Raw genomic sequence first — 12,532 nt, 5'->3', positions numbered from 1 at the left:
GATCAGGAAGTCGAAGATGGCCATGTCGATGACGTTGAGCAACCGGTCGCTGCTGTTGTACGGGTAGATCTGCTTCACTGTGTCGCAGTACAGAGGATTGACCTCCCACCTGAGGGGGAGAAGCAGTCCTGGGGCTGGAAAAGCCAAGATGGCAAGGTGTTGGGGGCCCTCCTCACACCTCTCCACCCCTCAAACCCCTGCCTCCCTAATCCTGTATGCACTCTTGGTAGCTGGGTACATTCAGGCGGGCGCTAAGCAAAGACATGGGAGGCGCAGATTCCATGTGGTGAGAAGGTTCTGGGTCCTTTTACGACATGTCTCCTGAGCATGTGCTGTGCTGGGCACCGTACTGATGGCTAGGGCACTGTGTGCCAGGGGGAGATGGCGGGCAGCAGGGGAACGCCTGGCTCCGCGTCCCTCCCTGCTGCTTCTGCAGCTCCTCTCAGACATTCCTCAGCCCCTGTTCATTCAGTCCACTCATATGAACTGAGTGCCTACTACGTGCTAGGGCATGTGCTGAGCCCCAGGGATACACAGTGGGTCCTTGGCTTCACGGGCTTACGCAGGCAGACTAGGCGTGTCTCATGCGGGCTCTTCGTGTGCTTCTCTGTGTACAGTGGGTGTTGCACTGTGTTTTCAGAATCTGGCTATTTCCATAACCTCCCAGCTAGACAGTGGAGCTTCTTGAGGGGGAGGGGATCCTGTGTCTTTCATTCCCGTATCCCCTAGCGCCTAAATTTGGGTAGACAGTAGTCTATTTATAACTGAATAAGTGAACTAAGGGAGAGAATGGACTCCGGCCAGCTGGTCCCAGGATCTATATGAGGTGAGACGAAGGCTGAGATAGCCTTTAGGGGTCCAAAAGCCAGGCTAGCCGTAAGTTCTTCCTGTAGGATTGTGGTCACTCTCAGGGGCCCAACTCACTCCTCTTTTCCGGCCAGCGAGTAGGAGCGGATCCAGGGGTTGGGCACAGACAGTCTGGGGGCCAGGTTGAGGGACGGCAGGAACGCGGAGAGAGAGCCCTCTAGCAGGTGGGGGTTGCCACAGACGGCGTACTCCGTCTTGCACATGTATGGACACTTGGCGAAGAAGCACATGTTACTGGCTGGAGGATGGGGGGAGAGGAAGAGTAAGGGAAGAGTAAGAGAAGTGTTAGGGAGGCAGACCATCTTCCTGTCCCCAGAGATCCATGGGAGGAAAGGGAACCCCTGAACTCATAGCTGGGGGAAAGGCGGCAGGAGGAAATACTGCCTTTTCCAGATGGTGGGTGCTAGTTAACTGCATCCTGTCCACAGGAGTAGAGTGTTCTTTGTCTGGTAACTCCTGGTTCCAGGGAGGCCCACTGTAGTTGGGTGCCCGCCCAAGCTAGTTAGCATCTCAGGTATGACTTTTCCCACCCCCAGTTCCTCTTGTGAAGCTCGGGCAGACCAAAGTGGGAGTGTGGGATGGCCGCATACACCCATCCCAGTAATGGCCATGACTACTGGCTGGACAGGCCACTGCTGAATGTACTGGTGGCCACGCTGGCCTACCGTGTCCTTAGAAGATGGCTTTGGCCAGGACTCTACCTGGAGAGACAAAGAAAACACTCTGCAGGATTTCATTCTTGGTGACCTCTAGGATTTCCTTGGTGACATTGACTAGCCTCCCCACTGTTGGTGGCACCCGTCGGAAGTCCAGGATCCTGAAAGAGGGGAGGGAGCCCTGTTCAGATTGGAGCGGTAGTTGGGGAGTCAGATGGTTGCCCGTTAGAAGTGGACTGGCATTCCCGACCACACCCAGCCACGGGGGTCTCTGCAATGCTGAGCTGACGGTGCCCAGGGCAACCCTACTTCAGCAGGTGTGGGAGAAAGGGCGGAAGAGGGACCCTCATTCCATCAAGTCTCCTGGGCTAACCCTCCCCGATCCAAGCTGTGTTCTAGGTCAGAGTTCATATGTCCACGTGTGTATGAGTCGCCTGGGACCTTGTCCCTGTGCAGGCTCTGATTCGGTGGTCCAGGCTGAGATTCTGAGTTTCTGAAAAGCTCCCGGGCGGTAACTGGCTTGCCAGTGCGCAGACCACACTGTGCGTGGGTCACAGGGACTGGGCAAATAGGAGCCTGGAGTTCAGGAACTTGTTTCCACCTCTTAAAATCACTATCGCAGGCTGCCTGGATAAATGGGGGTGGTGTATTTTCTTTTTCAGATCTGGAAACTAGAGCAAAGGGCAACGTCATGCCCAAGATGGCAGCGTGACCCGCCTGGCAGGGTTAGTTTTCTAAGTAGTTATTTCTGTTATCTGCACCATCTTGGTGTTTTTCAACCCAGGGGGCTGGGTGGGATGTGCTGGGTCCAAAGGCATCATGGAAGGAAGACATTCCAGGGAGGTCCCCCCTGCGCGTCTGCCCAGCGCCCCCTCTTGAGCTTGGCCCCTGCCATCAATGCCAGCTCCGCAGGGCCAGACCCTACCTGTCCAGGTGGAAAGCTGCAATCTCGGCATTGTGTCTCTGGAAGTCAATGAAGTAGAAGAAGTCGGCGGGCGTCTCTTCCTCTCGTTGCTGTCTGAAAAGAAGGGAGGAATCATGCCCTGGACCCAGACTGCAGCGGGGAGCCGGAGGAGACAGCTGATAAGCATGACCACAGGGAACGGAAAAAGGCCTTTTGCTTTTCGTATACGCACAGGGATTGCCTTAGCGCGGTTCTCAGGTTTTCTGGGCCTTGGGGTCCCCGGGGAGCCCCGGAACCATCCCATTGGATTCTGAGCGTGGGACTCGGGCACCAGGATGTTTCAAGGCTCCCCAAGAGATTCCCAGGAGCCGGTCTATTGCAAACCCCTCCTTCAAGGGTGCTTTTGTCAAAGCAGTGCAGGGACTAGAACTAAGATTCTGTAGTCAATGCTCCTTCCACGAGGCCCTGCCCCAGGCTCATCTACTGAGCCATTCACTCCATGGGCCTCTCAATTGACTGGACATTTGGAACCTAAATCCCTCTACTTGGGTTCCCTCCTGGGGCCACTGTCTCCTGTACATGTCACCTCCCGGGGGGGCGGGGGGGGGGGGGGGAGGACATAAACTTCAGGAGTCCCAACCTGTGGGCTGCAGACCCCAGGGGCCAGGAATCTATAGGTACACCAAGCTCTAGACTGGTATGTATCTCACCTACATTCTGCAAAATCTTAAAGGCAGGTATTTGCCTTGTAAATGAAGTGAAATTGATTTAAGAATATACTGACTTCACAGTAGCCTTTTTCATGGCCTAGTTTTTCAGTCAAAACAAGTATTGTGTGGAGTTCTATAACTGTTTTGAGAGTCCTAGCCCTGGAAACAAGTGGGTATGAATGACAGTGGTAGAGTGTTAACAATCCAGCTGCCCGGGTTTGAATCCTGGCTCCACTGTCTGCAGCTGGGAGGTTGGGGCGAACTGGCTTCTCCAAGCCTCAGTGTTGTCATCTATAAAGTGGGCACTTGAACAGTTCCTGGCTCATAAGGTCATTGATGACCCAAAGACAATCATGAAATGTGTGTAGCACAGATGCTAGCAATGTCCTGATAAGGTCTAGCTCTTTTTTAAAGTATCACCAAAAACAGTTCAGTGTGGGCAGATTGCCCAAAGAACAGTCTACAGATGACTGGCTTGAAGACCTTAGGCCACTTTTACTAATTTTGGGTCAACACCCCCAGCGCTGCCAAGGCTGGGTGTGGAGGTGAGGAAGGCACCACTTACCTCATGGGTTTGAACATGGCCTTCCCGAAGTCCGAGAACCTCAGAACCAGCTTGAGGTGGACCCCACTGGGCTTCACAACTGCGAGGGACAAGGGTGAGTTAACCATGCTTCTGGGACGAAGGTCGGGGCTGGGACCTTTGTTCATTCAATAAACCCAACTGATTTCTTCTCTAGGGACCAGAATTTGCTTTGTAAAGCCTGCGGGGTACATTCCATCGCATCAGGCCATGGAGAGGGTGCCAGCAGCTCAAGACAATACCTTCTCTGCTGTTATGGGAAAAGGGCAAACAATAGGTTTCCCCAACAGACACAGCAGACCCCAAAGAACGTTTCCCTAAGAACTGCCACTGGTTCTGCTCCATTGGCAGCTTTTAGATTCTGATGATGCCATCTGCTAACCTGCATTAGTGGACTAGTTTATCTATGTGTCTTCCATGTCAAGACCAAACAGGGCTGAGACAGGGCTGGGTGAGCAAGGCACCTAAGATGCACTCACAGGACCCTGCCAGTGAGAGCGCCCTCCTCGTGTGTCCAGTCCTGGGCACAGCCCTCACCCCACCCTGTCCCCACCCTGTGTGAGCCCTGGTAGGGTCTGGACGCTGTCTATGCTCTATAATATGGCAAATGGCAGGTGTTAAAAGGGAAGTCCTGGGCCCCACAAACCTCTGTCTTTCAAACCTTTAACTCGTCACAACACACATGGAAATGTCTGATGTGTGTTCGGTATATTGAGGTGAATGGATGAGGCTGCTCCTGGCCGGTGACTGCCTGGGGTTTCGGTGTCCAGGCCTGGCCTGGCCACTCTGAGGGCTATGCAGGGTCCAGGTACATCTATACCCAATTCATGACCCCCTGGGAGGGGCCTGTGTGGCATCTCACGCCTCTCTCTCTGATCCTGTTCATCGGTGAGGGGGTCTCGGCCTCGGCTGCGTTAGAATCACTAGGAACGGTTTTAAAATGTTGATGCCCGGGCCTCTGCCTGTATGGAGCTCCCAGAGGACTCTACTAAGTTCCTGGGGTTGAGACCACTGTCCTGCACAATTGCCTCTTAAATCTGAAAGGCATTCCAATCCCGATGAAGCTGGTCCCCGATCACGCACTGACCAGCAGGGACCTACACACCAGTCCCTCGTAAAGGGTTTTTCCGTCATGTGGGTGGGCGGGGAGAAATGCTGGCTTCTCAGCCTAGGCAGAGTCCTGCCCCTTCAAGTCCCAACCAGGACCCCACAGAGGGGTCCCAGGTTCACACGGCTGTGACGGCTGTGACGTGGAGGGCGGCAGGGCCAGCTCACTTACTCTGGGTGCAGTCACACGCCCCAAGCAAGGCTTTCTCGTCCTGACTGTAATCTGTGAGGAGAAGGGCAGGAAGAACATTCAGCCATGTGTAGGGGCGCCAACAACATGGGGCTCTGGACTCACTCACTAAAGGGGACACTGAGGCAGCCAGGGGCATCGCCCGGAGCCCCAGTTGGCTGTAGTCCCGCCCTGCTCCATCCAGCCCCGTGCTCGCCGGCCCTTCCACCGGCAGGCCTAGCGCCTGTCTGGGAAACCGGTGCTGGTTTTGTCTCTGCTAACCACCCGCTCTGTCACGTAGACACGTCGTGCCTGGCCGCACAGACCTGAGACAGCGGGCCTGTCGGAACCCCCGCTCCAGCCCTGGTCCCTGGCCGAGTTGTGCATCCTCTCTGAGTCTCAGTTCTCCCATCAGCAAAATGGCAGTGAGGGGTCCACGCCATAAGGTCACTGATACGAGAGGGTTGCCGGGCGGAAAGGGAGCTCTCGCTAAAGGGGAGCCATCATGTTTCTTAAAGTGGATGGAACCCCTCCTCATGCCTCCGCTGTGGGTTGTGAGGAGGGTGTGTGTGTGTGTGTTGTTTTCTGCCCATCAGGAGTCAGAGACAACCCTTTGCTTCCACCCCAGAGCCTGGCTGGTTTACCAGCCGCTGGGGGACACTCAGTCCCTGCCTGATCCTGGGCCTCACCAGCACTGATGGTGGGAAAGTGCCTCATGTCGCGGAGCAGTTCGCTGACGACAGGACTGGACCGGGAGTACAGCCCGTGGCGGCTGATTCCCAGGTGGAACTGGAGCCAGCTGGCCTCGAGTCGGAGCTGCACAGGGGGGTCCAGGGAAGTGAGGTTCACCTGCTCTCTGTATATCTTGTGTCGTCTGAAAGAGCAGGAGAGTTGGTTTTATTTAAATAGGAGACGCAAGAATGCAAAGACCCGCTGAAATACTCATTCAACAGGGGCATTAAGCACCTACCGTGGGGGCGGGGGCGGGGAGGGAGTGGAGGAGGTCAGCCACAGTCCTTCCTTGCCCTCAGCTTACAGTCCAGCGAGCAAAGCAGGCAAGCAAGTCACACAATACCACGCATAACACACAAGCTGTGACGAAGCTTGTGAAGGAAACGGGCAGGTGGTTAAAAGTGAAATTAGGGACCTCGGAGAACCTGGGGTCTCAGGAAGCGGTCCTGAGCCTCTCGGCGCACGTTCCCGTTAACAAGCCTGTAAAATATTTCCCAATATTGTCTGACCTAAGGACTCAGGGAGAAGGTAACTGGTGGGAAGGAAAGACCAGAGGGTGAGGGGCCGCACGTAGAGCCGGAAGCTGAGTTAGATTAATCACTACGTTGCATAGGAAAAGAAGAATTGATGGTCCAGTTACTGTTTGTCCTGCCAGGATAAAAAGAACAAAGTGAAAAGGCCACTGCCACTGAGAGGCGTGGAGTCTAGTTTGGGGGACAAGTTGTATGTCTAGGACATGATCAGAGCAACATATGAGGCAGTCGCTTGGACGAACACGCCTTCACAGTTTGGGGGAAGGAAAGAGGATTGCGTGGCAAGCAGAGGAAGATGACGGTGGAAGGAGGCGGCCTTCGGCGGGATTCAGTGGGTGGTGGGGTTGGATGGAAGAGGAGCTGTGGAGGTGCTCTTGGATTAGGGACCATCCGAGCACTAGGGAGGCAGGCAAGGGCAGGCAGGCAGGGAAGGACGGTGTCTCTGGGGGTTAGAGAGGAAGCTGAGTCAGCCAATGGTTGAGTAGAAGATGGAGGCCTTCTGGTTGGGAAGAAGGCACATTAGCAGGATGTCACCTGGCTGGGTCAAGCTGATTACGGGTCAGGGTTGGGGTGTTCCTACACATGCGTTTCCTCCAACTCTGATGCCACACCCCCAGGTCTGTGATGGAGCAACTGGCAAATCAAACAGGGCCGATATTCTTAGTGTTAAATTTTCTTATTGGTGAAAAGGTCTCCAAATTACCTCTATATTAAATGTAGACGTGTTATGCAGGAGAAAGCAATATCCACAATCATTTTTAAGATAAAACCCCAATTCTCAAAGAAAATTTCACGTGGTCACCCCAGACTGTATCTCAAGAGAATTCAGACCGTGGGGAGCAGAGGGCGTTTTGAGTCTGCACTGCCCCCTAGTGGAAGTGTTGGGGGAGTGCTGAGTACCAACTTGGGTCACTTGAATTCAGGTCCAACATACAACTGAGCTGACAATCACCTCATCTCCCATCTCCCCCACCCCACCCCCATGTGAATAAAGTAACCGCATGACTGTCCTTTGTGGGGTGTCCTGTCCCGGGTGGAAGTCAGCTGCCTTGAGGAAGACGCACATGTTTATAAGGTATTCACATCCGTGGTGAATGACACCTGGTAGCTTTTGGTCCCGGCTTTCTCTCAGTACCTGCTCCAGGTCCCCTCAGGCAAGGGCAGGCGGCAGGGTTTGGGGACTCTCGGCGTTTCTACTTTTGGGGACTTTCACCTCATATCAAACATATTAAAATCCACCCCAAAAACGAATTTTTTTTGCTAACGTTTTTGCATGTTTCCTTTTATTATCGTGAATTCTGTGCCGAATAAAGTATCTATTAACATAAAGGTGAGTCATTGAGTCGTGGTTTTGTAAACATTTGGTTCTATATTCATTCATTTTGATTTTGGAGTTTTCTTTTTATTTTTGAGCCAACACCTCTTCTTTGCTCAGGTCTCGGAGCATTTTAAAAGCTGAGATTTCTCTCCCAAGAGAGCGAGGCCTCTGCAGCCTTCCAGCTTGGGGTGGGGGGCGGTGGGGGTAACTGATATACTTGTTTAAAGTGACACTTAAACTGCTTCAGACCAGGGCTTTATGAAAGGCCAGGGGAAGGGCAAGTGGCTGACTAGGTCAGCAGGCCTCCTGCCAGATTTTAAAAACAACACTATATTAACATTTATTTTTATTTGAGAAAATAGTTGGGCCAGGCTCTAGTTCCCAAGGCTACTGGAGGCCACGACTCTGGGACTGCTGAACTCTCTGGGGAGTCTGATGGGAAGACTGCGAAGTCCTGAGCTACGTCAGTCGCCCTGGACCGGAGCCGCAGAGAAAGTCAGGAGAAAGGGCAGCAGTCATAATGGGGAGGCAGGCGGGAGGGCAGGAGCTTCCTCAAGCGGAGCTGACAGTCGTGGGGTTCCAGCTATGACAGCAACTGGGCTACCACATCCAAAACCAAATGCGGCAAATTGGGGGCCACTTCCAGATGGGGACAAGTTGCTCTGTAAGCATTCACGTTTACTGGTAGCTGGGCACCCGTGGCTCTCTGGTGTGCTCCCCTGCCCTTCCCAAAGCAACCAGGAGAGGGGGGAAGGAAAAGGGGGGCATCATAGCATCCTTCCCACTGCTGCTGTGTCTTCCACCTGCACTGGTTTGGGGAGACGGTGTCCCCTCCCGCTCTACACAGGGGGGTTGTGGAAGGATGGAGCCCGGCCATTTCATCTGTCCCCTGGGTTCCAATCAAGACCCAGGAATTCATTCCCCGGGTCCACATTAGAGAATTTTTTCATAAACAAAACCACTTCCTCGACCCACATGAGTTGACGTGATAGATGCCTTTCTCAATAATCGTCATTGTCACTCAGTGCCTGTTTAAACCCTCGCTTCAGTTCCAGGCTAGATGAGACTTCCTAGTTAGTGTGTTCATTTCCGAGGTAACCCTACTATCGTTCCTAGGATGTTTCTAAGTCTTCAGTCCATGTGACATGACAGCCGTCTCCACCTACAGAACTCCTACAAGAGCCATCTCAAATGCGCCACCTGCAGCGTGAACATCTTATCGACTCTCCCAAATAAAGAATAAACGGCACAAAAGCAAAGCATGAGGCCTATTTCGGGTGACAGCGATGACAGTGGCAAAGTCCCGCCCCTGCTGAAATAAGGCGAGCAGAACGCAGACATGACTAAGCACCGTGAAGTTCAGCAAGAGCTCACCAGGAGGGGGATGGTAGGAAAGGACACAGGCTTAGTGTCACAAAGGCCTGGTCTTGCCTCTCACCAGCAACATGACCTTGAGGATCAGGCCGGGTGCCATTGCCATACACACAGCATCTCATGCGAGCCCACACCACCCTATGAGATACCTATTCTTATTCCCAATTTGCAGATGAGAAGACTGAGGACAGGGCATGGCCTTCAAAAAGGTGGCCTCGGTTTACCTGTTATGGGAAATGGGGATGCTGACAGCTGCCTCGCTGCGTCGTAGGAATTAAGTGTAATAACATCCAACCACAGAGTAGGCCCCCAAGCACGGTTGCTCTCTTTATTATCATTGTGAGTGTTTATGAAGACCGGAGACCAGGTGGAGGACAGGTTTTACCCAGCTGTAGTGGGTAACCAGAAGCAGCCGGCTTTGCAAGCCGGAGCAAACCCCCGGAACATCCCCTAAGCAAGGGCACGATGTGTGTGTCATGCAGCTGCATTAGACACTGCCACTGTCATGCCTCGGCACGTCTGCAAAGTGCAGGATCACCCAGGCAACCTGGTTGCTGCTGTAGCTTGTCTGTGGTCTCTCCATGTGCAAACTAAGCAGGAACCAAGTGATCGAGGCTTTAGAGCAGCGGTTCTCAACCTGTGGGTCACGACCCCTTTGGGGGTCGAGCGACCCTTTCACAGGGGTCGCCCAAGACCATCGGAAAACACATGTATAATTACATATTGTTTTTGTGATTAATCACTATGCTTTAATTATGTTCAATTGGCACAATGAAATTGGGGGGGTCACCACAACATGAGGAACTGTATTAAAGGGTCGCGGCATTAGGAAGGTTGAGAACCGCTGCTTTAGAGAGAAGCACTGTTTTCCATCCTTCGAATCAGGGGTCCTCAAACTACGGCCCGCGGGCCACATGCAAATACAAATATTGTATTTGTTCCCGTTTTGTTTTTTCACTTCAAAATAAGATATGTGCAGTGTGCATAGGAATTTGTTCATAGTTTTTTTTAAAACTATAGTCCGGCCCTCCAACGGTCTGAGGGACAGTGAACTGGCCCCGTTTACAAAGTTTGAGGACCCCTGCTTTGAATGTTCAGGCAGGTCTGGCCTTGGGACACAGGAGGGGGCGTCTCCCAGCACGCGGGCGGGGGGCAGGGGGAATGGAGCCTGGAGCTGGGCACCTCAGCTGCTCCTGCTAAGTGGGGGCCTGGATCCTCTTCCTGGGACGTGGGGAGCTGAGAGCACGTGGAGGGGGACAACCCATGCCCCAGTCCTTCTGGAGTCTACAAGTAAGCCTGGCAAGGAGGGGGGGGCAGCTGTAACTCAAGGGCTCAGGGAGGACGGGCCCCCATGCTCCAGGTCACGGGAACTCATAAGGCGGGTCCGAAAGCACGCTCATAAAACGTAAAAAGCATCATGGAATTTCCCTGGGGCTGGGCTTTCGGATGAAATCTGTGCATCTGTCCGTTTCCATATTCTTTCCCTTGACGTTCGTCTCAGAAAGAATATTCCCCAGAGCTGTTCTTGGCATGAAGGTGATGAGTTTGGAAAAATCCTTCTTCGTAATGTTTTACTTCTCCTGGGACCAAGAAGGACCCAGGTTCAGTGGGGCCTGGCGCTTAGACAGTTTGGGGGACCATTTTTAAGAAAAAAGAGAACTGCCAAAACCGGTTTGGCTCAGTGGATAGAGCGTCGGCCTGCGGACTGAAAGGTCCCAGGTTCGATTTTAGTCAAGGGCATGTACCTGGGTTGTGGGCACATCCCCAGTAGCTGGTGTGCAGGAGGCAGCTGATCGATGTTTCTCTCTCATCAATGTTTCTAACTATCTCTCTCCGTTCCTCCCTGTAAAAAAAAAAATCAATAAAATATATTTTTTTTAAAAAGAGAGAGAACCAAACTATGAATACAGAATCAGGCAGGAGCGTGACTGTTTATGCAGAATGAGAAAAGATATCAGCAAATCTCTGGTGCCCTGAAGACTCGGGGCCCTTACCTCTGTGATTGCACACTTACACGCGCTGTGTCCTGATCGGGACTGCCCACCCCTCACCCGTCCCTCCGCCCTCCCCAGCTAGCGCCCCTCCCCGCCCTACAGCTCTCTGCCCCACAGGGAAGGGACAGATCCGGGCTGAAGCTTTGTCCATTTCGTGGTCAATATGCCCGTGATTTGTGCAATTCACAACCCAGAAGCATCTACTGGACGCCCAGTGTGTCCCTTTAGGCCCATTAGTTTAGCTTTCTCTGATGGACCGCCTTAGCCAGCGCCTACGTGTGAGACCTCATCAGAACAACAGCATGAGCTCGCTACAGAAATATGTGGGGCGACCAACTCTCCCCTTCAGCAGACGGGCTGGCTCACCACCAAAACCCTGCGGCTCATCCAACAGGCCACAGGGTGCTGACGATGCCCCCCCGTTCCGCCCCAGGGGCCCCAAGGGCATGTCGCCCACGTCATCCCTTTCTGCCCATCTGCTTCCTCACCCACCTCGACCTCTGAGCCCTGGAGGCCGAGGGAAGTCCAAGGGCAGCTGTGAGGCAGTGTGAGCGAGCCTGAGCTGCAGCGACCTGGCGGGCCCTGAAGTGCGTTCCCTAATTGCTCCTCATTTCCTTGTTTCCCTGCCCGAGACAGAAGTAAATGCACCCTCTGGAGTCTGTCTTTCAGCCCTAAAGGAGCATCTGCTTCATCAGCTCACGGACCAAAGCTCGGTTTTTAGGGGTAGGTGGTGGGTGGCAAGGCTGCTGTATCAGTAAATCGGAGTCACTCCTGGTGATGAGTCTGCAAATCCAGAGAGAGAGGAGGGTGGGAGGGACGGGTCCCTTGTCCTGCGTTCTGGCTCTGCCACTCACAGCTGTGTGACCCAGGGCAAGTTACCTAACCACTCTGCTCCGCTCATCGAAAAGGTAGGTATAATAAATGCGTCTGCCTTGTGGGCTTTGGGTGAGGATCAAGCGAATTTCATAGTTGTATCTCTGAGTTGTGGTCACTATGATTTCTGGGATTCCATTTATATATGGCCCTTCTTAGCCAGACCGGTTGGGCACAGGCATATTAACCATGAAACTGATAAAGCTATGCCTCCTGTGGGTGGGGAAGGAGGACTGTGAAGAATTATTTGCAACTACTGTTTAATTTCCTAGTTTTACTGTGGAAATTAAGAGGTAACCCTACTATTGAGGGTGAAAGCAAGCGCGCTCCCCTGTATTCCTTGGGACAGCCCGTGGGAGGCTGAGTAATGGCCTGAGAGAGCCACATCCTAATCCTGGAACCCGTGACTGTTGCCTTATATGAGCAAAGGGATTGCAGAGGTGATTACATTAGGGATCAGAGCTGGCGCCATGGACCTGGGTGATCCGGGTGGGCCCTGAATGCAGTCACACCTGTCAGCCCCATTTCACAGGTGGGCAGACTGACAGCGTTGGGAAACTGTCCTGAGCTGGCTCCAGGTCCCCTGCTGGCAAGTGGCAGCCACAAGAGCAGTGGTTTGAATCTGGCCAATTGGCTTCTGAGGCCAAGCTCTTCATCACCTGGTCCATGTGCCACGCCCTGGCTCCTGACCCTGCAGCTCCGAGCTGAGGCT

At 53.3% G+C, this 12,532-nt stretch overlaps 1 protein-coding gene across 1 annotated transcript in view; it reads right to left on the bottom strand.

The window, feature by feature from the left end:
• FAM20A (family with sequence similarity 20 member A) overlaps positions 1-9,053 on the bottom strand; it is a 12,140-nt gene extending 3,087 nt beyond the window's left edge. Inside the window, exons 1-9 of the mRNA XM_006776740.2 lie at positions 9,018-9,053; positions 6,369-6,376; positions 5,686-5,870; positions 5,000-5,050; positions 3,703-3,781; positions 2,449-2,541; positions 1,569-1,684; positions 925-1,105; positions 1-109 (exon numbers count right to left, since the gene is read on the bottom strand). Coding sequence (XP_006776803.1) covers positions 1-109; positions 925-1,105; positions 1,569-1,684; positions 2,449-2,541; positions 3,703-3,781; positions 5,000-5,050; positions 5,686-5,870; positions 6,369-6,376; positions 9,018-9,053 — 858 coding nt within the window. The remainder of the gene's footprint in view (positions 110-924; positions 1,106-1,568; positions 1,685-2,448; positions 2,542-3,702; positions 3,782-4,999; positions 5,051-5,685; positions 5,871-6,368; positions 6,377-9,017) is intronic.
• Positions 9,054-12,532: the final 3,479 nt, after the last annotated feature.

The sequence above is a fragment of the Myotis davidii genome, unplaced genomic scaffold (genome assembly GCF_000327345.1).
Source record: "Myotis davidii unplaced genomic scaffold, ASM32734v1 scaffold69, whole genome shotgun sequence".
Taxonomy (NCBI): domain Eukaryota; kingdom Metazoa; phylum Chordata; class Mammalia; order Chiroptera; family Vespertilionidae; genus Myotis; species Myotis davidii.
Note: the sequence above shows the minus strand (reverse complement) of the source record. Positions and strands in the feature narration are given on the sequence as shown.